Raw genomic sequence first — 23,189 nt, 5'->3', positions numbered from 1 at the left:
GCCCAACTCTACTGATCACAGTTAATTTAATTTGTGATTGTCTTAAAGAGAGTCTGAAGCGAGAATAAATCTCGCTTCAGACCTCATAAATAGCAGGGGCACGTGTGCCCCTGCTAAACCGCCGCTATAGTGCGGCTTAACGGGGGTCCCTTCACCCCCTCGATACAGCCGGGGAGCGCTTCCTGGTTGGGGCAGGGCTAACCGCCGCAGCCCTGCCCCATGCGCGTCTGTCAGCGCGTATCTCCGCCTCTCCCCCGCCCCTCTCAGTCTTCCTTCACTGAAAGGGGCGGGGGAGAGGCGGCGATGCGCCGCTGATAGACGCGACTGGAGGCCGGGCTGCGGCCGTTAGCCCTGCCTCCGTCTGCGACCAAGTGTCGCAGTGGGGGGTTTGGGGGTGAAGGGACCCCCGTTAAGCCTTGCTATAGCGGCGGTTTAGCAGGGGCACACGTGCCCCTGCTATTTATGAGCTCTGAAGCGAGATTTATTCTCGCTTCAGAGTCTCTTTAATATGTCACCAAAAACAACATACTTTCTGCCTGTTCTGTGATCTCTGATGGTGGATTAAGCTTCTTAGAGGTGCATGAAGCTGCAGTTATATTGCTGTATGCAGACAGTGCGGGGCAATATTAGCATTACTACTGGAATCAAGTTACTGCGAGTTTTGCTATTAGCACAACCTGTGGTGCTTAAATACTGCTGGCGTTGCTACAATAACAAGCATTAGTAATGTTGTTAAAGTGAACCTAAAGTCACGTTAAAGTGAACCTAAAGTGACTTTAGGTTCACTTTAATGTAGCAATGATCGTTTTCCACGAGTACCATGGATCATACTAATAATGGAACTTATGGTAACTCGCTGCCGGCAGTAACGGTAATATTGCTGTGCACTGTCTGTGTACAGAAATATTACTGCAGCTTCATGCATCAACCCCCAAATCACATGTTAATTAATAAATCTGTTCTACTTATCAATGATCATTATCTTATGATGCTACAGCAACATGTTTATTAAAACACAGTTTACAGGCTGACAGCCACTCGCTCATGTATCTTCTGATGTCTTCTCAGATTTGACTGTACTGAGAAGATCTTGTCACATTCTGAGCAGCTAAAGGGCTTTTCTCCTGTGTGAGTTCTCTGATGCCGAGTAAGAGTTGAATCCTGTGAGAACCTTTTATCACATTCTCTACATTTATATGGTTTCTCTCCAGTGTGAATGCGGAGATGGATACTAAATGCTTGTTGAGTGCTGAAGGACTTATCACATTCAGAGCAAGAAAACAGCTTCACTCCAGTATGAATCACCTGGTGGTATTTGAGGCTTGCTTTTGAAGTAAAAAGTTCTTCACATTCTGAGCAAGGAAACAGCTTCTCTCCTGTGTGAATCCTCTGGTGTTCTATGAGGCTGTATTTTGTGGCAAAACATTTCTGACATTCAGAGCAGGAAAAATTCTTCCCTCCAGTATGAATCCTCTGATGCCTTATAAGGTGTGACTTGTTAGTAAAAGATTTGTCACATTCTGAGCAGGAAAAAGGCTTCTCTCCAGTATGAATCCTCTGATGAATCATGAGGCTTCCCTTCTGACTGAAACATTTTTGACATTTGGGGCAGAAAAATGGCCTCTCCCCAGTGTGTCTCCTCTGGTGTCTAATAAGCTCTGATGGAAGATAGAAGCTTTTCTCACACTCTGAGCAGTGATGCATCTTGTCTCCTCTGTGACTCATCATGGGCTGCTGGAAATACTTTTTGCTCCTGCAATTGATTATATTATATGTTATTGTTGCTGTATTGTCAAAAGCTCTGTCAGCGTATCAAACAAAAAATGGTCTATTAAAGGTTTGCTCATTCAGATTCCACAGAAATGCAATTGCCGCATTTCAGATTGGAAATCTGTATTTCCACATTGGAATGTGGAACTTGGAAATACTAATGCGAAACACAGGTACTTGCGGAATTGTGAAAATTTATGTGGAAATTGCGCTTAACGATATGCAGTAATTTTAAGCCGAAGAATCAGAAGACTCAGAATGAATAAACCAATCAGTGAATGCGGATTTTAGGCAAAAATGTTGGTGGAAAATCCGCATTACCGATATTGGGTAATTTTAAGCCAATCAGTAGACTCAGAAAGTCTGAATGAATTAGCCAATCAGATAATGCGTTTTTTTCGCAGAACTCCGCTTACCGATTTTTGGTAATTTTAGGCCAATCAGAACTTTAGAAGACTTACTATGAATAAGTTAATCAGAGAACGTGAAAATTTATTTTTGGTGGAAAATCCGCATCAGAATGTGGAAACACATGGAAGGAGTAAATCGATAGCGGTAATCGGCATTTCCGATCATCCCTAGTCTATTAGAAACCTATACTTCAGATGACAATCCCTTTTAAGATACTTGAAACTAGCACATGATAATCCATAATGCGGCTTATTAGATCATCATATACAAGAATTACACAGAAAAATTGTCATCTCTACAAAATGCAATTGGAATAATGTTCCTTAACTGTGGTCAGTGCCCATTGATGTGGACATACTACGCTGTGCATGTGCATTATGTTAGGTTGGCAGCCTTCTGAATTTGCTCCCCGCATGTGTGAATACACCCATAGAAGGAGACAAGCAGGGAGCACAGTCACAAGGCTGCTGATCTGACATACTGTGCATGCGCACACAGCGTAATATATCCAGTTGTAAGGATGCTGAACATTCTGACTAGGGTTACCAAATAGAGCCTTTTACTGCACAATGGAGGGTGACACTGGCACCTGGGATGTGCATAAAGCATCTGCACCCCTACCTACACACACTTATAACATCTGTTTTTCTCTGCTGGCTCAGATCAGGTATCCTTTAACATAAAAGGAAAGTTTTCATGGCCACAATATGCGAACAGGTACAATCTTGTAGCATAATAGGTTTGTTTTCATGCAATAAAAAACAAACAAAAAACTAAAAAAAAACTAATAAGATTTGTGCATTGGAGGAACAATTTAGACTAACATGTAATTAATCAACAACAATAGAACAGATATATAAAACACATTTAGAATTCCTCTCAGGATAAAACAAAATACTAACTTTATCATTATTAGGAAGGTTCCAACATATTACATATTGCTGGATTCACCACACATCAATGATTTTTTGGCTTTTGTACATTAATTTAAAATGACAATTGAAAATTATGTTTGCATTTACACATATAGGAGTACATTTGTCCAGGAGTAAAATGCACTGTAAATTTATTTTTCCTGTGTAGATTTCACTTACACTGGGAATTAGAAGCTGACAGCTCTGAACCTCTCACCGACAGGTTTTAGATTCGTCTGCGTCCTTCTGGGGTTTTCTCAGGAATATCTTTATGATCAGAAGCACTCCCTGAAAAGAAGTGCACCAAAGCAGTTAATTTGCATGTACAGTTTGTTTTTAAAATCAGGTGCTGTTATAGAACACAATGTAAATGTGCAGCTTTGGTGCACTGAGTAATTAAATTTGATATTGAGGTTTAACTATTATATAGCTGAACTCCAACTATTGGCATAGCAAGTGGTGGGGTTGGGCAGTCAGCATTGAGGATTGCGGATTAGAGACAGTGCTGATACAGCCAAGTACCACTATCGGCTATATGTATACCGGAGTAATGTTATTGGCTATGATGAAGCTGAAAAGCTCATCTATAGAGGCTAGTGTGGTGCTTAGTAAAGCAGGGTTAGTGCTAGGAGATAGGGTAACAAGTTCAGGTGAGGGTTAGTTATAGGAGGGTTAGTGTGGCTTGATATAGGCGAGTTAGTGTTATTAGATAGGTTAGAGGGGGTAAGATTTGTTAGTGTTAGGAGGCTAAGCTCAATTTAACATTAGGAGTGTTAAAGATAATTAAGCAATGATAATAATAACATGCATATTACTGATGCTAGGCTGGTATTATAATATTATTAGCAATATTCATAACAACAGTAATAATAGTTTGAAAATAAACACATGCCTCTTTTATTTAGATGCACAGTGCACTCTCCAGCTGCCAGAACCATGTGCCATAAAAAAAGCAGGCTTGTTGGCATCTTTGTGTAGGTCCTTCCCAGGCGGTGCTTTGTTACTGCCTTGTGCCACTATTCCTCATACCACTTACCCTGAGATGACTCTGATTAATGTACCCTCTGGCCACTCATTTGCAAACCTCAGACTTTAGTACTTATTTGGCCACTGCATTTCAAAATATGTTTTACCACTATTTTAAAATATTACATTATTACATTGTCTACGTAGAGATAATCAGGGTAGCACTGAACTTGATATTAATGCAGGAAATGAATACATTAATGTTACCTTATAACTGATCTACATACCGCATTGTGACTGATTCTTAAACTCTGATAAACTATAAATCCCTTTTATCATCCCTAGTTTGTTAATCAAATTATTTTTGCCTGTAGGATTTATTCAGAATTCTTTATGTACAATAACATTATTTACACTTTATTTTAAAATCAACAAACAAAATTGACACAAAGAGCAACTGTTAACAAGAATTTAAATATTTCAATCATATGCCCCCCAAAAATCTCTCCAGTATAGCCCAGGCATAACACAAGCCTTAGTGCTCTTCTTCTAACAGGTACACTTTTGTACAATATAAAACCTACACATGTGCCACCCAGTCATAAGAGTTACTCTTACTGGCTTATGAAATATCACATTTATTAACATAATTTATCTTTAAAATACAAACTAAAGAAGGAAAAATAATACAATACAATCCTAACTACAATGTGTTTAGACTAATATTACAACTGAGTAAATCAGAATGGTCATAGTTACCTGGTAGGATGCAGTATAGGGGCTCCTTATTCCTGTGAAGTCTCTGCTATTCTGCTGTCTGACTTAGGCCTGACCCATCTTTTATTCTCATCTTCTCCATTTACTAGCATAAGGTTGTTTTCCATTGGTTAAAAAAAATGTATTGTTAAGAACAAAAGGTGTGTTTACGATATTGTTAAAAGACAGTTCCAAGACCTCTTTATGTAAATTAACCCCCGACCAGCAAGGTGATAACTTCATTAACATTCCACAATATGAACAAAAGGCAAATGGAAGGAGCTGACCAAAGTTGGAGATTCTTCAATAACATAACAATAGATGGAACCACAATGAATAGGTCAGTAGAGGATGGACAGTTTCAGTGTTCTATGCATACATAATAATGTGTTCAGTACCAAATTCACAAATTTGGAAAGCACTCTTCTCAAAATCTTCTTACAAACTTCATATGAATATGCATATCTTTGTTTTAAGTCAAATTTTATTGATTTTTTTTAACAACGAAAGGTGGCACTGGTGATATAGACAGCACAAACACATGCAACAAAACAAAACAATTACAGTGGAGCAGAGCAGCACTCCCATTTACAAATATCACAGATTACTACAAACCTGTCTATGCTGAATCCAGATTAGGGTTCGATTAATCTAAGTTAAAGTGGACCCAAATTACCGTAAAAATACAAGATTTCAGAAATTAAATCTATTTTCTAAATTATAATAATAAAACGCAGCCTTTTTTCAGCTGCATGATGACAAATCTAAAATATTTTACATTTATTGGAGGAACCCATCCCTTCCTTTCATATTGCCGGGACAGAATCCGGCAAAATGCTGGAGTAGGTGGTGTCTGGCAATGGAGGAATTGCTAATGGCTGCCACCTGTATAACCCTAGTTATGAAAAGAGAAGGGTGAAAAGCATGCACTGAAATGCTCATAGGCTTGAAGGAGTGTTTATTTTTCTTTGTATGTGTGAGAGTGGTGCAACTAAATATTTTTAATTAAAAAAATGTTTGATTTGGGTCCACTTTAAGCCCTCTCTACACCATGCAATAGCAACCTTCGATTGTAAATGCGATCAATAAATCTGATCGAATTTGACACAATCGAAGGTGCCAAAAAAGCAACATTGTATGTTCCCAGTCGATTTTTTGGTCGCATGAGATCAGATTATCGAACTCAATAGGATCGGACAGGTTGGATTTTATCTCATTTTCTCGAATGCAACCGCAATATTCGCACCGTTTGTAGCTGGTTTATATTTGCAATCGATCAATCGAACGCAATCACGGTCGAGCTGCCCGCAGCCCAGGACAGCCCACAACCAAAAAAGGGAGTTGCTCAAGTGGAAAGGTTTGAGCACAAAAAGTACTGAAAAAGCTCAGCACTTTACCTGGGTGAATTCCACAAATGAAACCCATTTATAATTAATCTGGAGCTCATGTGTACCTTGTGCAATTTAAATCAGCATGTACGCAGCTAGTTCCTGATGTTACGCCATTTGATGCCAGGGATGGGGGAGTGACACAAAACATTGCTGAGCGAGGTGATTTCCCATGCTGCCAGTGCAAAAGGGAGGGCAGAGGAGACTATATCTGTGGCCTGTGGACAACTACATCCAGATTACAATTCCTTCATGGTGGCGGGCAGTGGTGCTCAACAGAGCTCGAATATTCGAGTAGCTCGAATATTCGAGCTCTTTTTCTGCTATTCGAGCTCGGTATTCGAGCTCCGAATAGCTGCAGCTATTCGAATGGGGTATTCGAGTACACTCGAATAGCCCATTCACTATTCGAGCTATTCGAGCAAACGGCGCTATTCGAGCTCGGGTACCGAGCTCGAATAGCGTCATAGCCCAGATTGATGTCCTTAGAGCCAATCAGAGGGCTCCCAGGCCCTCTGACGGCAGCCAATCACAGAGGGGGACCCTGGCCAGCCCCTACCCTATAAATAGCGGCCGCCATTTTAGGTTTCTCCGTCCTTGCCTGAGACTTGCATAGAGAGAGAGTTGCTCCTTTGTGCTTTGGCTTAGCAAGAGCTCTATTGTGGTCATTTACCTAGCGTTTTTGCTCACATACACCTCCTATACACACCTATATTGTTGTTAGTTAGATAGACATTGTATTTTAGTTAGTAGCTTTTGTGTTACATAGACAGAGACAGCTGCTGCAGGCAAGCTTACACAGCTTTAGGCCTCAGGGCCTGCCTGTGTGGGCAGCTGTTCTCTCCTGTCCTCTGTTAGTATATTTCTCTCATCTATACCAGTATTTCTGCTGTCCTTTACTACTGATTGATTCTGTATTTAGTATTGTAGTTATACTGTACTAGGACACTCACTGTCACTGTTCATAGGCTAAGGCTAAGGCTACTAGCTCCTGCGTGTGTGCACTCACTGTCTTGTACACACACACTCTATTTCCTTCTGATTACTGATTGATTATTGTAATTAGTTGTACTTACTGTTACTACTTACTCTTACTGTACTAGGAGTCTAGGACACTCAGTCACTGTTCATAGGCTACTAGCTCCTGCGTGTGTGCACTCACTCACTGTCTGTGTACTGTAGTGTACACACACACTCTATTTCCTTCTGATTACTGATTGATTATTGTAATTAGTTGTACTTACTGTTACTACTTACTCTTACTGTACTATAGGAGTCTAGGACACTCAGTCACTGTTCATTGGCTACTAGCTCCTGCGTGTGTGCACTCACTGTCTGTGTACAACACACTCTATTTCCTTCTGAAGTTCTGATTACTGATTGATTATTGTAATTAGTTGTACTTACTGTTACTACTTACTCTTACTGTACTAGGACACTCAGTCACTGTTCATAGGCTAGCTCCTGCGTGTGTGTGTGCACTCACTGTCTGTGTAGTGTGTACACACTACACACACTCTATTTCCTTCTGATTACTGATTGATTATTGTAATTTCTAGTTGTACTTCCTGACTGTTACTACTTACTTACTGTATTAGGGACACTCACTCAGTCACTGTTCATAGGCTAGCTCCTGCGCATGTTTGCGCGTGCGTGCACTCACTGTCTGTAGTGTACACACACACTAAATTTCCTTGTGATTACTACTGATTATTGTAACTTCTAGTTGTACTTCCTGACTGTTACTACTTACTTACTGTACTAGGGACACTCACTCAGTCACTGTTCATAGGCTAGCTCCTGCGCATGTTTGCGCGTGCGTGCACTCACTGTCTGTAGTGTACAGACACTAAATTTCCTTGTGATTACTACTGATTATTGTAACTGCTAGTTGTACTTCCTGACTTTTACTACTTACTTACTGTACTAGGGACACTCACTCAGTCACTGTTCATAGGCTAGCTCCTGCGTGTGTTTGCGCGTGCGTGCACTTACTGTCTGTAGTGTACACACACTAAATTTCCTTGTGATTACTACTGATTATTGTAACTTCTAGTTGTACTTCCTGACTGTTACTACTTACTTACTGTAGTAGGGACACTCACTCAGTCACTGTTCATAGGCTAGCTCCTGCGCGTGTTTGCGCGTGCGTGCACTCACTGTCTGTAGTGTACACACACTAAATTTCCTTGTGATTACTACTGATTATTGTAACTGCTAGTTGTACTTCCTGACTTTTACTACTTACTTACTGTACTAGGGACACTCACTCAGTCACTGTTCATAGGCTAGCTCCTGCGCGTGTTTGCGCGTGCGTGCACTCACTGTCTGTAGTGTACACACACTAAATTTCCTTGTGATTACTACTGATTATTGTAACTTCTAGTTGTACTTCCTGACTGTTACTACTTACTTACTGTACTAGGGACACTCACTCAGTCACCTCACCCACCAACCCACTCCATTAAAGTACCCCACTTTTAACTCGCCCTTTTAAAAAACTTTTGTCTTTACGCCCAAAACATCGAAGATGTCTGGAAGTGGCAGCCAGTGCGGTTTGGGCAAGGGGAAGGGCAGCAAGGGAATCAGGAGGAGAGGGAGCAGCATTGTGGCAGGCCGCGGCCGCGCCACCATGCACAGTTCCGCAGCAGCAGCAGCAGCGTCAGTGGCTAACATTCCTCCCATAGCCACTGGCCGTGGACGCCTTGGGCGCCGCCCAGCAGGAGCATCTGCAACTCACGCTGCAGAGATACAGCAGCAGCAGCAGCGTGTAGCACCTGCTCCGATTTTCCTCCAGCCGGGTCGGAAACGTCCCATTGAGGAAAAGCATGCAGACACTGTGGTGCAACTCATGACGGAGGATGAGCAGCCCGCCATCAGCTCTGCATCCGAGGCCTCCACCCTCACCACCACCACCACCACCCCTGTTCGCAGCAGCCGCCCAGCAGGGTCTGGGGAGGAGGCCAGTTCACCGTCACAAGTTGGCGACCTGTCACTCAGCAGTATTTTTACCCCAGGCACCATCAGGGTATTGTCTGCTGTTGTTGGCGATTTGGAGGAGGAGATGCTGATGGGCACTTTGGGGGATGAGGGATTGGACAGCAAGACTGTGGCGACAGTCAAGCAGCCCATCCATGCATCAGGAGAGGAGTTTGGGGGGTCATCATCCCAGCAGGACATGTTTCAGGAGGGGGAGGATGATGATGACCCGGTGACAGACAGAGACTGGGTGCCACCACCTCCAGGGGATGTCGTCCTCAGCAGCTCTGAGGAGGAGGAGGAGGATGCGCTTGTGGGCCTTGCAAGGAGGCGCATCATTGCAAGCATTGGCAGCAGTAGGCAGGTCCCACAGCCTGCTGGTGTCTCAGGCTCAGCAGCAGCAGCAGCAGCATCTGCCTGTACCACCACCAGCCGCACCCAAGCCCCCCCCCCCAACCACCACAGGGAGACAGGCAGCAGCGCTTCCATGCCGTAGGGGGATGTTTCTGTCACCAATCTGGCGATTTTTCACCATGCCCACTGTGTACAGCAAGTACGCCACTTGCAACCACTGTCAGCGGAAGTTGAGCAGAGGTGCAGACCCCTTAAAGTTCAGCACCAGCTCGCTCATCAACCACCTTGCTGCGAAACATTTCCACCAGCATGAGGAGTTCCAGAGGCTGAAGGCATCTGGTGCTGACAGTGGCACCACACCCATCACTGCACAGCCTTCAGCAGCAGCAGCAGCAGCAACAGCAGCCACCCGCCCTCCTGCTCCTCCAGCAGCACCAGCAGGAGTGCGGAAACGCACTGCTCCTCCCCCCTCTGCAACTCCTGCCGCCGACACTGAGGCCTGTTCTGGCAGCCAGTCCTCAGTGGCCTCCTCCGCTGTGTCTGCTGATTCCCGTGCCAGCAAAAGGCCACGCCAGAGCCTTTTGAGCGAGTCCTTCCAGGGGGTGGTTAGGGCTCTGCCTCCCAGCAGCCGTCGCGTGCGGCAGCTGAACGGCTTGCTGGCACGGGCCATGTGCTCCCAACTCCTGCCGTACACGCTCGTGCAGGAGGGGAGCGACATTCGTGCGCTGCCTGCTTGCGCAGCCCCAGACTGGCAGCTCCCCAGCAGACACTTCTTTGCCCGCAAGGCCATTCCTGCACTGCACCGCTTTGTGATGGCCAATGTGGAGCAAGGGCTGGAGCACGCGGTTGGTGAAAGGATCCACGTCACCATGGACTCCTGGAGCAGCCGCTTCGGGACAGGCCGCTACCTGTCCTTCACTGTCCACTGGGTCAGCTTGGTGGAAGGGGGTGAGGATGGGAGAGCAGCAGCGGGCACAGCAGCAGCAGCAACACAGTGGGTGGTGCCACCCCGCAGGGTCAGGGGAACTGCAGCAGGTTCCTCCGATCCTCTGCCATCCTCCGGCACACCTGGCCAAACCCCCCACCTCAGCAGCAGCGTGAAGGCCCGCCACTGCCAAGCGCTGCTGCACTTGGTCAGCCTTGGGAAGACCAAGCTGACGGCAACCCATGTGTTGGCCAAACTCCAGGAGCAGGAGAGGATTTGGCTGACCCCCAGAGGCCTCAGAGTCGGAGAGGTGGTGGCCGACAATGGGGCCAATCTGGTTGCCGCAATAGACAGGGGACACCTGACCCACATCCCCTGTCTTGCCCACGTGCTGAACCTGGTGGTGCAGAAGTTCTTGCGCACCTACCAGGGGATGGGCGAACTGCTGGAAACGGCAAGGAACGTTGTGCGTCACTTCCGGCGCTCGGCTGCAGCCTGTGCGAGCCTGGAAGACGTGCAAAAGGAGCTGGAGCTGCCACGCCATCGGCTGATCCTTGACGTTCCGACTCGCTGGAACTCCACCCTGGCGATGTTGGAGCGTCTGGTTGAACAGAAGCACGCTGTCAACCAGTACCTTGCCCTGGCCACTGTTTCCGCCGCTCAGAGAAGGGACAAGACCAGCAACATCCCGTCCATCGTCCCCGATGATGACTGGAGGCACATGCAGCAGGTGTGCTTAGTGCTGGCTCCCTTTCTGCAGGCCACTAACATGGTGAGCAGGGACCATGCTATGGTCTGCGAGTGGGTGCCCCTGGTTTGTCTGCTGAACAGGGCCCTCGATGCTTTGCTGGAACAGGGAGCGGCAGCCTTGGACCAGCAGGAGCGGCAAGCAGCTGCACAGTCCACCTCTGAGGGGGAGGAGGAGGAGGACTTGGTGGAGGTCCCTGACCTTGCTGCTGATGAAGGGGAGCAGCACAGTGCAGCTGAGTTGGTGCGGGGGTGGAGAGAGGATGAGGCTGACGAGGCAGAGGAGGATGAGGACAGCAGCACTGCCGTCGATGTGCCAGCAGACGTGGCCCGCCTCTTCCCAATGGCAGCGCACATGCTGACGTGCCTGCGCAGGGACCCCAGGGTGATCCAGATGAAGCAGAGGGAGGACATCTGGATCAGCATGATGTTGGACCCACGCCTCAAGGGGAAGTTGAGCCAGTTCCTGCCGCCTGCAGGAGGAGACCCAGCGCAACAAATAAGGAGCTTGCAGCAGGCCCTTGTTGAGCGCTTGGAGGAAGCCTTCCCCCAGCCTTCCACCCCCACTGTCCAGCAGCCAGCACAGAGGCAGCAGCAGGTGCCTGCATCCAGCAGCAAGCACCCCACAGACCTGCTGTCTCTCAGCCACGAGCTCTACAGGACTGTAGAGGCTCCGGCAGCAGTGACTAGAGAGGAGGTGCATGCAGCAGCATCCTCCTCCGGTCACAGCCAGCGCCTGACCCGCATGGTGGCTGACTACATGGGGTCCTACAGCGGGCTTGACAGCGATGCCCCTGTTGATCCCATGGAGTATTGGGTCAAGCGCCTGGAGATCTGGAGCGAGCTGGCGCAGTATGCCCTGGAAGTGCTGTCCTGCCCCCCTTCCAGCGTGCTGTCCGAGCGCTGCTTCAGTGCAGCTGGTGGTGTGGTCACCGAGAAATGCTCACGTCTGTCTCACAAGTCTGTGGACAGACTGACGTTTCTGAAGATGAACCAGGCGTGGGTGGAAGGCGAGTTCCTGGCCGCTGTTGTCGGCGAGAGGGGGACATGAACTGGCTAAGAACCATCGTTAATGTGCCTTACCACCCTTTACCACCTCCTGGCTCCTGCTCACTAAGCCAGCCTGGTTCACTTTGACTATTACGTCGCCTGCAGCCACACATTTTACACCTACAGTAGGCTGCTGTGTACTGCCCTTCTGCTGTCTGTCTGTGTTTCCCACTGCCAGGGTACACAGATTTACCTTCTGCTGCCACTCTGCCACCAGCTATTACGTCAAACAATAGCTATATATCTGTGTAATTTGTTTTACAAACAAAACCAAAAAACCATTAAAAAAAAAAAGGTTTAATTTTTCAGAGGTGCCCGGGTTGAAAACTGTGTTGTCCCAGTTGTGTATTGGACACGATGTGGGCTGCACGACCGCTGTCTGGGACCTCCTGTTGTGTTCATTTACGGCCTGGTATCACCGCTAGGTACCAGGGCTATTATGTCACGCTGCCTGCCTGCTGCCACACTCACACTACTCCTCCATTCCTCCTGCTGCTGTCTGTCTGTGTTTCCCACTGCCAGGGTACACAGAATTACCTTCTGCTGCCAGTCTGCCACCAGCTATTACGTCAAACAATAGCTGCACACATAATTACTCCTCCATTCCTCCTGCTGCTGCTGCTGTCTGTCTGTGTTTACCAACGCCAGGGTACACAGATTTACCTTCTGCTGCCACTCTGCCACCAGCTATTACGTCAAAAAATAGCTATATCTGTGTAATTGATTGTAAAACCAAAACTACAAAACCATTACAAAAAAAAGGTTTAATTTTTCTGAGGTGCCCGGGTTGAAAACTGTGTTGTCCCAGTTGTGTATTGGACACAATGTGGGCTGCACGACCGCTGTCTGGGACCTCCTGTTGTGTTTATTTACGGCCTGGTATCACCGCTAGGTACCAGGGCTATTATGTCACGCTGCCTGCCTGCTGCCACACTCACACTACTCCTCCATTCCTCCTGCTGCTGCTGTCTGTCTGTGTTTCCCACTGCCAGGGTACACAGAATTACCTTCTGCTGCCACACTGCCACCAGCTATTACGTCAAACAATAGCTGCTCACATTACTCCTCCATTCCTCCTGCTGCTGCTGCTGTCGGTCTGTGTTTCCCACTGCCAGGGTACACAGAATTACATTCTGCTGCCACTCTGCCACCAGCTATTACGTCAAACAATAGCTATATCTGTCTAATTTTGTTGTAAAAACAAAACAAAAAAACCATTAAAAAAAAAAGGTTTAATTTTTCTGAGGTGCCCGGGTTGAAAACTGTGTTGTCCCAGTTGTGTATTGGACACAATGTGGGCTGCACGACCGCTGTCTGGGACCTCCTGTTGTGTTTATTTACGGCCTGGTATCACCGCTAGGTACCAGGGCTATTATGACACGCTGCCTGCCTGCTGTCACACTCACACTACTCCTCCATTCCTCCTGCTGCTGCTGTCTGTCTGTGTTTCCCACTGCCAGGGTACACAGAATTACCTTCTGCTGCCACACTGCCACCAGCTATTATGTCAAACAATAGCTGCTCACATTACTCCTCCATTCCTCCTGCTGCTGCTGCTGTCGGTCTGTGTTTCCCACTGCCAGGGTACACAGAATTACATTCTGCTGCCACTCTGCCACCAGCTATTACGTCAAAAAATAGCTATATCTGTGTAATTTGTTGTAAAAACAAAACAAACCCCCCCCCCCCCAAAAAAAAGGTTTAATTTTTCTGAGGTGCCCGGGTTGAAAACTGTGTTGTCCCAGTTGTGTATTGGACACGATGTGGGCTGCACGACCGCTGTCTGGGACCTCCTGTTGTGTTCATTTACGGCCTGGTATCACCGCTAGGTACCAGGGCTATTATGTCACGCTGCCTGCCTGCTGCCACACTCACACTACTCCTCCATTCCTCCTGCTGCTGTCTGTCTGTGTTTCCCACTGCCAGGGTACACAGAATTACCTTCTGCTGCCAGTCTGCCACCAGCTATTACGTCAAACAATAGCTGCACACATAATTACTCCTCCATTCCTCCTGCTGCTGCTGCTGTCTGTCTGTGTTTCCCAACGCCAGGGTACACAGATTTACCTTCTGCTGCCACTCTGCCACCAGCTATTACGTCAAAAAATAGCTATATCTGTGTAATTGGTTGTAAAACCAAAACTACAAAACCATTACAAAAAAAAAAGGTTTAATTTTTCTGAGGTGCCCGGGTTGAAAACTGTGTTTTCCCAGTTGTGTATTGGACACAATGTGGGCTGCACGACCGCTGTCTGGGACCTCCTGTTGTGTTTATTTACGGCCTGGTATCACCGCTAGGTACCAGGGCTATTATGTCACGCTGCCTGCCTGCTGCCACACTCACACTACTCCTCCATTCCTCCTGCTGCTGTCTGTCTGTGTTTCCCACTGCCAGAGTACACAGAATTACCTTCTGCTGCCAGTCTGCCACCAGCTATTACGTCAAACAATAGCTGCACACATAATTACTCCTCCATTCCTCCTGCTGCTGCTGCTGTCTGTCTGTGTTTCCCAACGCCAGGGTACACAGATTTACCTTCTGCTGCCACTCTGTCACCAGCTATTACGTCAAAAAATAGCTATATCTGTGTAATTGGTTGTAAAACCAAAACTACAAAACCATTACAAAAAAAAAGGTTTAATTTTTCTGAGGTGCCCGGGTTGAAAACTGTGTTGTCCCAGTTGTGTATTGGACACAATGTGGGCTGCACGACCGCTGTCTGGGACCTCCTGTTGTGTTTATTTACGGCCTGGTATCACCGCTAGGTACTAGGGCTATTATGTCACGCTGCCTACCTGCTGCCACACTCACACTACTCCTCCATTCCTCCTGCTGATGCTGCTGTCTGTCTGTGTTTCCCACTGCCAGGGTACACAGAATTACCTTCTGCTGCCAGTCTGCCACCAGCTATTATGTCAAACAATAGCTGCTCACATTACTCCTCCATTCCTCCTGCTGCTGCTGCTGTCGGTCTGTGTTTCCCACTGCCAGGGTACACAGAATTACATTCTGCTGCCACTCGTCCACCAGCTATTACGTCAAACAATAGCTATATATCTGTGTAATTTGTTTTACAAACAAAACCAAAAAACCATTAAAAAAAAGGTTTAATTTTTCTGAGGTGCCCGGGTTGAAAACTGTGTTGTCCCATTTGTGTATTGGACACGATGTGGGCTGCACGACCGCTGTCTGGGACCTCCTGCCTGCTGTGTTTATTTACAGCCCTGGTATCACCGCTAGGTACCAGGGCTATTATGTCACGCTGCCTGCCTCATTGACTGCCTGCTGCCACACACTCATCCTCCTCCTCCTGCTGCTGAATTTACCTCCTGCTGTCTGTGTGTTTCCACTGCCAGGGAGCACATACAATGGCGCTTCCAACATGCGTGCGCCACCAGCTATTTGTTACGCTCAAAAATAGCTGCATTTCTTTAAAAAAAAAAATTGAAAAGAGAAATAAGTGAAGAAGAAGACGATATAGAAGAAGATGAAGAAGAAGAAGATGAAGAAGAAGAAGAAGGAGAAGAAGAAGAAGATGAAGATGAAGAAGAAGAAGATGAAGAAGATGAAGAAGATGAAGAAGATGAAGAAGAAGATGAAGAAGATGAAGAAGAAGATGAAGAAGAAGATGAAGAAGATGAAGAAGAAGATGAAGAAGATGAAGAAGAAGAAGATGAAGAAGAAGAAGATGAAGAAGAAGAAGATGAAGATGAAGAAGAAGAAGATGAAGAAGATGAAGAAGATGAAGAAGATGAAGAAGAAGATGAAGAAGATGAAGAAGAAGATGAAGAAGATGAAGAAGAAGAAGATGAAGAAGAAGAAGATGAAGAAGATGAAGAAAAAGAAGATGAAGAAGAAGAAGATGATGATGAAGAAGAAGAAGAAGACAATATAAAAGAAGAAGAAGAAGATATAGAAGAATATATAGAAGAAGAAGATATAGAAGAAGAAGATATAGAAGAAGAAGAAGAAGATATAGAAGATAAAGAAGAAGAAGAAGAAGTATATACAGTACTGAACAAAATTCTGGACACAACTTCTCTTTTCACCTTTTTTTTTTAAAGGAACATCCCCACATGTTGTTACTTGGAAAAAAAGATGTTTCTTGCATCATTCACCCTCAAAACAAGTGTTGGAAGCTATTTAAGGCCATTTCGAATAGTCAGCTCGAATAATGAGCTCGAATACCGACTCGAATAGTGAGCTCGAAGTCCGAGGTCGAATCGAATAGTAAAAATTATTCGACTCGAATATTCGACTGACCTCGAATAATTTACTATTCGAATTCGACCAAACTCGAATTTTAAAAAGGGGTATTTGAGCACCACTGGTGGCGGGAGTTTAGCAGCAGGAAGAGCCTTCATTTGGCTCTCCCTGTGACCAACTGTATGGTGGCAGAGTCCACTGTACGTGAATACAGGGGCATAGTGTATAGCACTTTTCGCCTTGCAGCGAATTCAAATCCAGGCCAGTGTGTAAAGTATCACCAATACTGTGTTACACAGTATTGGTAATGCAGGTTTATTCAGACATATGCGTCATTCACAGTGTGGCCTTGCGCTGTGTATGTTGCACACCGTTAACTCACTGTGTTACCTGTAAACACAGATGATACACACAGATACAAAGAGCATTGTATCAAGCATACATGTATACAGCATAAATGTTTGATACCGCTTTCTCATGGGGACGTTGTGTTGTAATACTGCCGTTCATTTTCAATGTCGAATTACAGCACAACGTCTGCCGTTGAATAAGCCAATATATGTGTAAAAAAAAAACAAAAAAACAAAAAAACAGTGTCAATTTCTGGCACACCACTCCTAGGACAGGTTTACAACTTTCCAAATTTGATTACCAGTTACACTGCAGATACAGAAGTAAGAGGTTACACCTTTGCACATTTTTCAGATTCCAAAAAGCTTTATTTTTTTAAAACAAATTAAAAAAAATATAAATATTACAACTTTATAAAGAGACTCTGAAGTAAATAAAGAAAAATTAAAAAAAAGCGTTTAACTCTTATTTCGTTTAACCACTTGCCGACTGCCTTAAGCTGATGGGCGGCGGCAAGGGCTGGGCCCAAACGACTGCAATACGCCCATCGGCGGTGGTGTCGGCGGGCGTGGTTATGCGGCAATAGCGTCATTCGTGACGTGATCAGCCGCCGGCAACAGGCTCCGCCCCCTTGCGCTGTAGCCCACCGGCCGTTCGGAAGCGCCGGCGGGTTACTAGCACCCAGACCGCCGCATGTAATAGGTATAATAGGCTTTGTAATGTATACAAAGCCTATTATACAGGCTGCCTCCTGCCCTGGTGGTCCCAGTGTCCGAGGGACCACAAGGGCAGGCTGCAGTCACCCTAGTCTGCACCCAAGCACACTAATCTCCCCCCCTGCCCCCTGATCGCCCACAGCCCCCCTCAGACCCCCCCTGCCCACCCCCCAGACCACTGTTTACACCCAATCACCCCCCTAATCACACATCAATCACTCCTTGTCACTATCTGTCAACGCTATTTTTTTAAACTTTAAACTGCCCCCTGCTCCCTCCTGATCACCCCCCACCCCTCAGATTCTCCCCAGACCCCCCCCCCCCCGTGTACTCTATGCCTCTATCCCCCCTGTAATAACCCACTGATCACCTGTCAATCACCCATCAATCACCCCCTGTCACTGCCACCCATCTATCAGCCCCTAACCTGCCCCTTGCGGGCAATCTGATCACCCACCCACACCATCAGATCGCCCGCAGATCCGACGTCAGATCACCTCCTAAGTGCATTGTTTACATCTATTCTCTCCTCTAAACACCCACTAATTACCCATCAATCACCCATCAATCACACCCTATCACCACCTGTCACTGTTACCCATCAGATTAGACCCTAATCTGCCCCTTGCAGGCACCCAATCACCCGCCCACACGCTCAGATTGACCTCAGACCCCCCCCTTATCAATTCGTCAGTGCATTATTTACATCTGTTCTTCCCTGTAATAACCCACTGATCACCTGTCAATCACCTATCAATCACCCACCAATCACCCCCTGTCACTGCCACCCATCAATCACCCCCTGTCACTGCCACCCATCAATCAGCCCCTAACCTGCCCCTTGCGGGCAATCTGATCACCCACCCACACCATCAGATTGCCTGCAGACCCGCTGTCAGATCACCTCCCAAGTGCATTGTTTACATCTGTTCTCTCCTCTAAACACCCACTAATTACCCATCAATCACCCCCTGTCACCACCTGTCACTGCTACCCATCAGATTAGACCCCTATCTGCCCCTAGGGCACCCAATCACCCACCTACACCCTCAGAACGACCTCAGACCCCCCCAGACCTCCCCCTGTTTACTGTATACATCTATTCTCCCCTGTAATCACCTGTCAATCACCTGTCATTCACCCGTCATTCACCCGTCATTCACCCATCATTCACCCGTCAATCACCCGTCAATCACCACATGTCACTGCCACTTATCAGATCAGACCCTAACCTGCCTTTTACGGGCATCTAATCACCCTGCCACACCATCAGATTGCCCCAGACCTACCCTCAGATCACCTCCAAAGTGCATTGTTTACATCTTTTCTGCCATCTAATCACCCACTGATCACCCATCAATCACCCATCAATCAGCCCCTGTCACTGCTACCCATCAGATTAGACCCCTATTTGCCCCTAGGGCACCCAATCACCCGTCCACACCCTCAGAACGCCCTCAGACCCCAGCCCTGATCACCTCGCCAGTGCATTGCTTGCATCTATTTCCCCGCTCTAATCACACCTTGAGACACCCATCAATCACCTCCAGTCACCCCCCCTAGCAATCCTATTCATCAGATCAGGTCCAATTCAACCTGTCATCTAAGAGGCCACCCTGCTTATGACTGTTTCCACAAAACTCGACCCCTCATAGACCACCTGTCATCAAAATTTGCAGATGCTTATACCCCTGAACAGTCATTTTGAGACATTTGGTTTCCAGACTACTCACGGTTTTGGGCCTGTAAAAATGCCAGGGCAGTGTAGGAACCCTACAAGTGACCCCATTTTAGAAAAATATAAAAAAATAAAATCTTCTATGAACTCACCATACACCTAACAGAATACCTTGGGGTGTCTTCTTTCTAAAATGGGGTCACTTGTGGGGTTCCTATACTGCCCTGGAATTTTAGGGGCCCTAAACCATGAGGAGTAGTCTAGAAAACAAATGCCTCAAAATGACCAGTGAAAAGGACGTTGGGCCCCTTAGCGCACCTAGGCTGCAAAAAAGGGTCACACATGTGGTATCGCCGTACTCAGTAGAAGTAGTATAATGTGTTTTGGGGTGTATTTTTACACATACCCATGCTGGGTGGGAGAAATATCTCTGTAAATGGACAATTGTATGTAAAAAAAAAAAAAATGTGTCATTTACAGAGATATTTCTCCCACCCAGCATGGATATATGTAAGAATACACCACAAAACACATTATACTCCTTCTTCTGAGCACGGCAGTACCACATGTGTGGCACTTTTTTGCAGCCTAACTGCGCTAAGGGGCCCAAAGTCCAGTGAGTACCTTTAGGATTTCACAGGTAATTTGGAGACATTTGGGTTCAAGACTACTCATCATACACCTAACAGAATACCTTGGGGTGTCTTCTTTCTAAAATGGGGTCACTTGTGGGGTTCCTATACTGCCCTGGCATTTTAGGGGCCCTAAACCGTGAGGAGTAGTCTAGAATCCAAATGCCTCAAAATGACCTGTGAATAGAACGTTAGGCCCCTTAGCGCACCTAGGTTGCAAAAAAGTGTCACACATGTGGTATCGCCGTACTCAGAAGAAGTAGTATAATGTGTTTTGGGGTGTATTTTTATACATACACATGCTGGGTGGGAGAAATCTCTCTGTAAATTGACAATTGTGTGTAAAAAAAATAAAAAAAATTGTCATTTACAGAGATATTTCTCCCACCCAGCATGGGTATGTATAAAAATACACCACAAAACACATTATACTATTTCTCCTGAGTACGGCGGTACCACATGTGTGGCACTTTTTTGCACCCTAAGTGCGCTAAGGGGCCCAAAGTCCAATGAGTACCTTTAGGATTTCACAGGTCATTTTTGCGACATTTGGTTTCAAGACTACTCCTCACGGTTTAGGGCCCCTAAAATGCCAGGGCAGTATAGGAACCCCACAAATGACCCCCTTTTAGAAAGAAGACACCCAAAGGTATTCAGTTAGGAGTATGGTGAGTTCATAGAAGATTTTATTTTTTGTCACAAGTTAGCGGAAAATGACACTTTGTGAAAAAAAAACCAATTAAAATCAATTTCCGCTAACTTATGACAAAACAAAAATCTTCTATGAACTCACCATACTCCTAACGGAATACCTTGGGGTGTCTTCTTTCTAAAATGGGGTCATTTGTGGGGTTCCTATACTGCCCTGGCATTTTAGGGGCCCTAAACCGTGAGGAGTAGTCTTGAAACCAAATGTCGCAAAATGACCTGTGAAATCCTAAAGGTACTCATTGGACTTTGGGCCCCTTAGCACAGTTAGGGTGCAAAAATGTGCCACACATGTGGTATTGCCGTACTCAGGAGAAGTAGTATAATGAGTTTTGGGGTGTATTTTTACACATACCCATGCTGAGTGGGAGAAATATCTCTGTAAATGGACAATTGTGTGTAAAAGAAATAAAAAAATTGTCATTTACAGAGATATTTCTCCCACCCAGCATGGGTATGTGTAAAAATACACCCCAAAACACATTATACTACTTCTCCTGAGTACGGCAATACCACATGTGTGGCACTTTTTTGCTGCCTAACTGCGCTAAGGGGCCCAAAGTCCAATGAGCACCTTTAGGCTTTACAGGGTGCTTACAATTAGGCACCCCCCAAAATGCCAGGACAGTGAACACACCCCACAAATGACCCCATTTTGGAAAGTAGACACTTCAAGGTATTCAGAGAGGAGCATAGTGAGTCCGTGGCAGATTTCCTTTTTTTTTCTGTCGCAAGTTAGAAGAAATGGAAACTTTTTTTTTTGTCACAAAGTGTCATTTTCCGCTAACTTGTGACAAAAAATAAAATCTTCTATGAACTCACCATGCCTCTCAGTGAATACCTTGGGGTGTCTTCTTTCCAAAATGGGGTCATTTGGGGGGTATTTATACTATCCCGGAATTTTAGCACCTCATGAAACATGACAGGTGGTCAGAAAAGTCAGAGATGCTTCAAAATGGGAAAATTCACTTTTGGCACCATAGTTTGTAAACGCTATAACTTTTACCCAAACCAATAAATATACACTGAATGGAATTTTTTTTTTATCAAAGACATGTAGCACAATAAATTTGGACAAAAATGTATACAGAAATTTTACCTTATTTGAAAAATGTCAGCACAGAAAGTAAAAAAAAATCATTTTTTTTGACAAAATTCATGTCTTTTTTGATGAATATAATAAAAACTAAAACTTGCAGCAGCAATCAAATAGCACCAAAAGAAAGCTGTATTAGTGACAAGAAAAGGAGGTAACATTTATTTTGGTGGTAGGTTGCATGACCGAGCAATAAACCGTGAAAGCTGCAGTGGTCTGAATGGAGAAAAAGGCTCTGGTCCTTAAGGGGTGAAAAGACTGTGGTCCTCAAGTGGTTAAGGACGATAGTCAGGCCTAAACATCTGCATTCCTGTGGCACAATGAGGGTTTAAAACCCCCCAAATCCTAGAACAAAAAACCCAGACTTTCAAAGTCGTGGATTTTTGCTGCCCGGGGAGGTAGAGGTTAGCACTGTAGCTCAGCCTCCATTCGCATCAATCCACCACTGATTGCTGCCTGTCCCCCGCCCCTCTCTGTGAGGCAGAAAGAGGCAGCAAACAATGGGGATTGATGCGAGGAGAGGCAGAGGTACAGTCCAAAGCTCTGCCTTTATCAGGAAGCGCGTCCCTGGTTTTTGCCCCAGGGTTTTTGGTCTTATAAAAGCCTAATTCTGCTACAGGAATGGGGTATATTAGCCCTAACTATCATCGTTCAATAAAAAAAATCCAGAATTCCTGGTAATAAGCTGGACAGAAGAAGGGAAGTGTCACAGTGAGGGAAGGGATGTTAGCTATACTCTGGCTGTCAATCGACCTACATTCCTGGGGCATTGAGCAATGGGGATGGGTCACGTACACCTACTGAGGGGGTGTTCTATTTGACTTGCCCATACGGGGCAGCCAGGTACATATACAGATGGCCCAGCTATGGGTTGTGGTAATTATAGGCATGCAAGAGTTAGGGGCAAAGTACAATGAGCCATACGGAGGAGGCACCAACCGGTATTGGTGGCACAGTTGCCTATACTGTGGGTTAGGTGAAAATGCTATACCAATCCACTACTGCCTGCCAGGGTAAGTGGTCAGGGCAAGAGCAACTTTGGCAAGAACCATAGTGAACCCATGAAAGTAGTAAAGACATACCGCTAAAGTACTGTTGTCATGCAACTCTGCTTCTGAAGTCGACTCTGGAACATTGTCCTGGGATGTGTCTTCAGGTGGTGACCCCGTCGTGTCTGTGCCACCCAAAGTAGATGAAAGGCTTTCTGGCGGCAATGTTGCCATCGCCGGTCTTGGCACCGTTTGGTCCCTAACAAAGTACAATTGATCATAATAATCACAAAGTCTCTTGATAAGGACCCCATTATCTCCAGCTCCAGATCGGCATGCTGCTGACAAGCACTTATCTTACTTCGAAAAGACAATGCGGAGGTTTGCAATTTTTTTTCAAACTATGGCAGTATTAGCAGTAGGATGTATTGTGCACAGTCGGACAGCTTTTCGTAAGCCTCATTACGCTTCACTTTGTTGTAACAGTCCAGGCCCTTAACCTTCCAAAGGCAGGGTAAACGTTGGTATAACTCTATGAACTCCTGTAGCTGC

At 45.9% G+C, this 23,189-nt stretch overlaps 1 protein-coding gene across 1 annotated transcript; it reads right to left on the bottom strand.

The window, feature by feature from the left end:
• Nucleotides 1-1,020: 1,020 nt before the first annotated feature.
• On the bottom strand, nt 1,021-22,871 carry LOC137562141 (zinc finger protein OZF-like). The gene is made up of 3 exons (XM_068273473.1): nt 22,731-22,871; nt 3,313-3,383; nt 1,021-1,753 (listed from the first exon to the last, which is right to left on the bottom strand). The coding sequence occupies exons 1-3, from the start codon at nt 22,869-22,871 to the stop codon at nt 1,021-1,023; spliced, it is 945 nt and encodes a 314-aa protein (XP_068129574.1).
• Between the last annotated feature and the right edge of the window lie 318 nt (nt 22,872-23,189).

This window comes from Hyperolius riggenbachi, chromosome 3 (genome assembly GCF_040937935.1).
Source record: "Hyperolius riggenbachi isolate aHypRig1 chromosome 3, aHypRig1.pri, whole genome shotgun sequence".
Taxonomy (NCBI): Eukaryota; Metazoa; Chordata; class Amphibia; order Anura; family Hyperoliidae; genus Hyperolius; species Hyperolius riggenbachi.
Note: the sequence above shows the minus strand (reverse complement) of the source record. Positions and strands in the feature narration are given on the sequence as shown.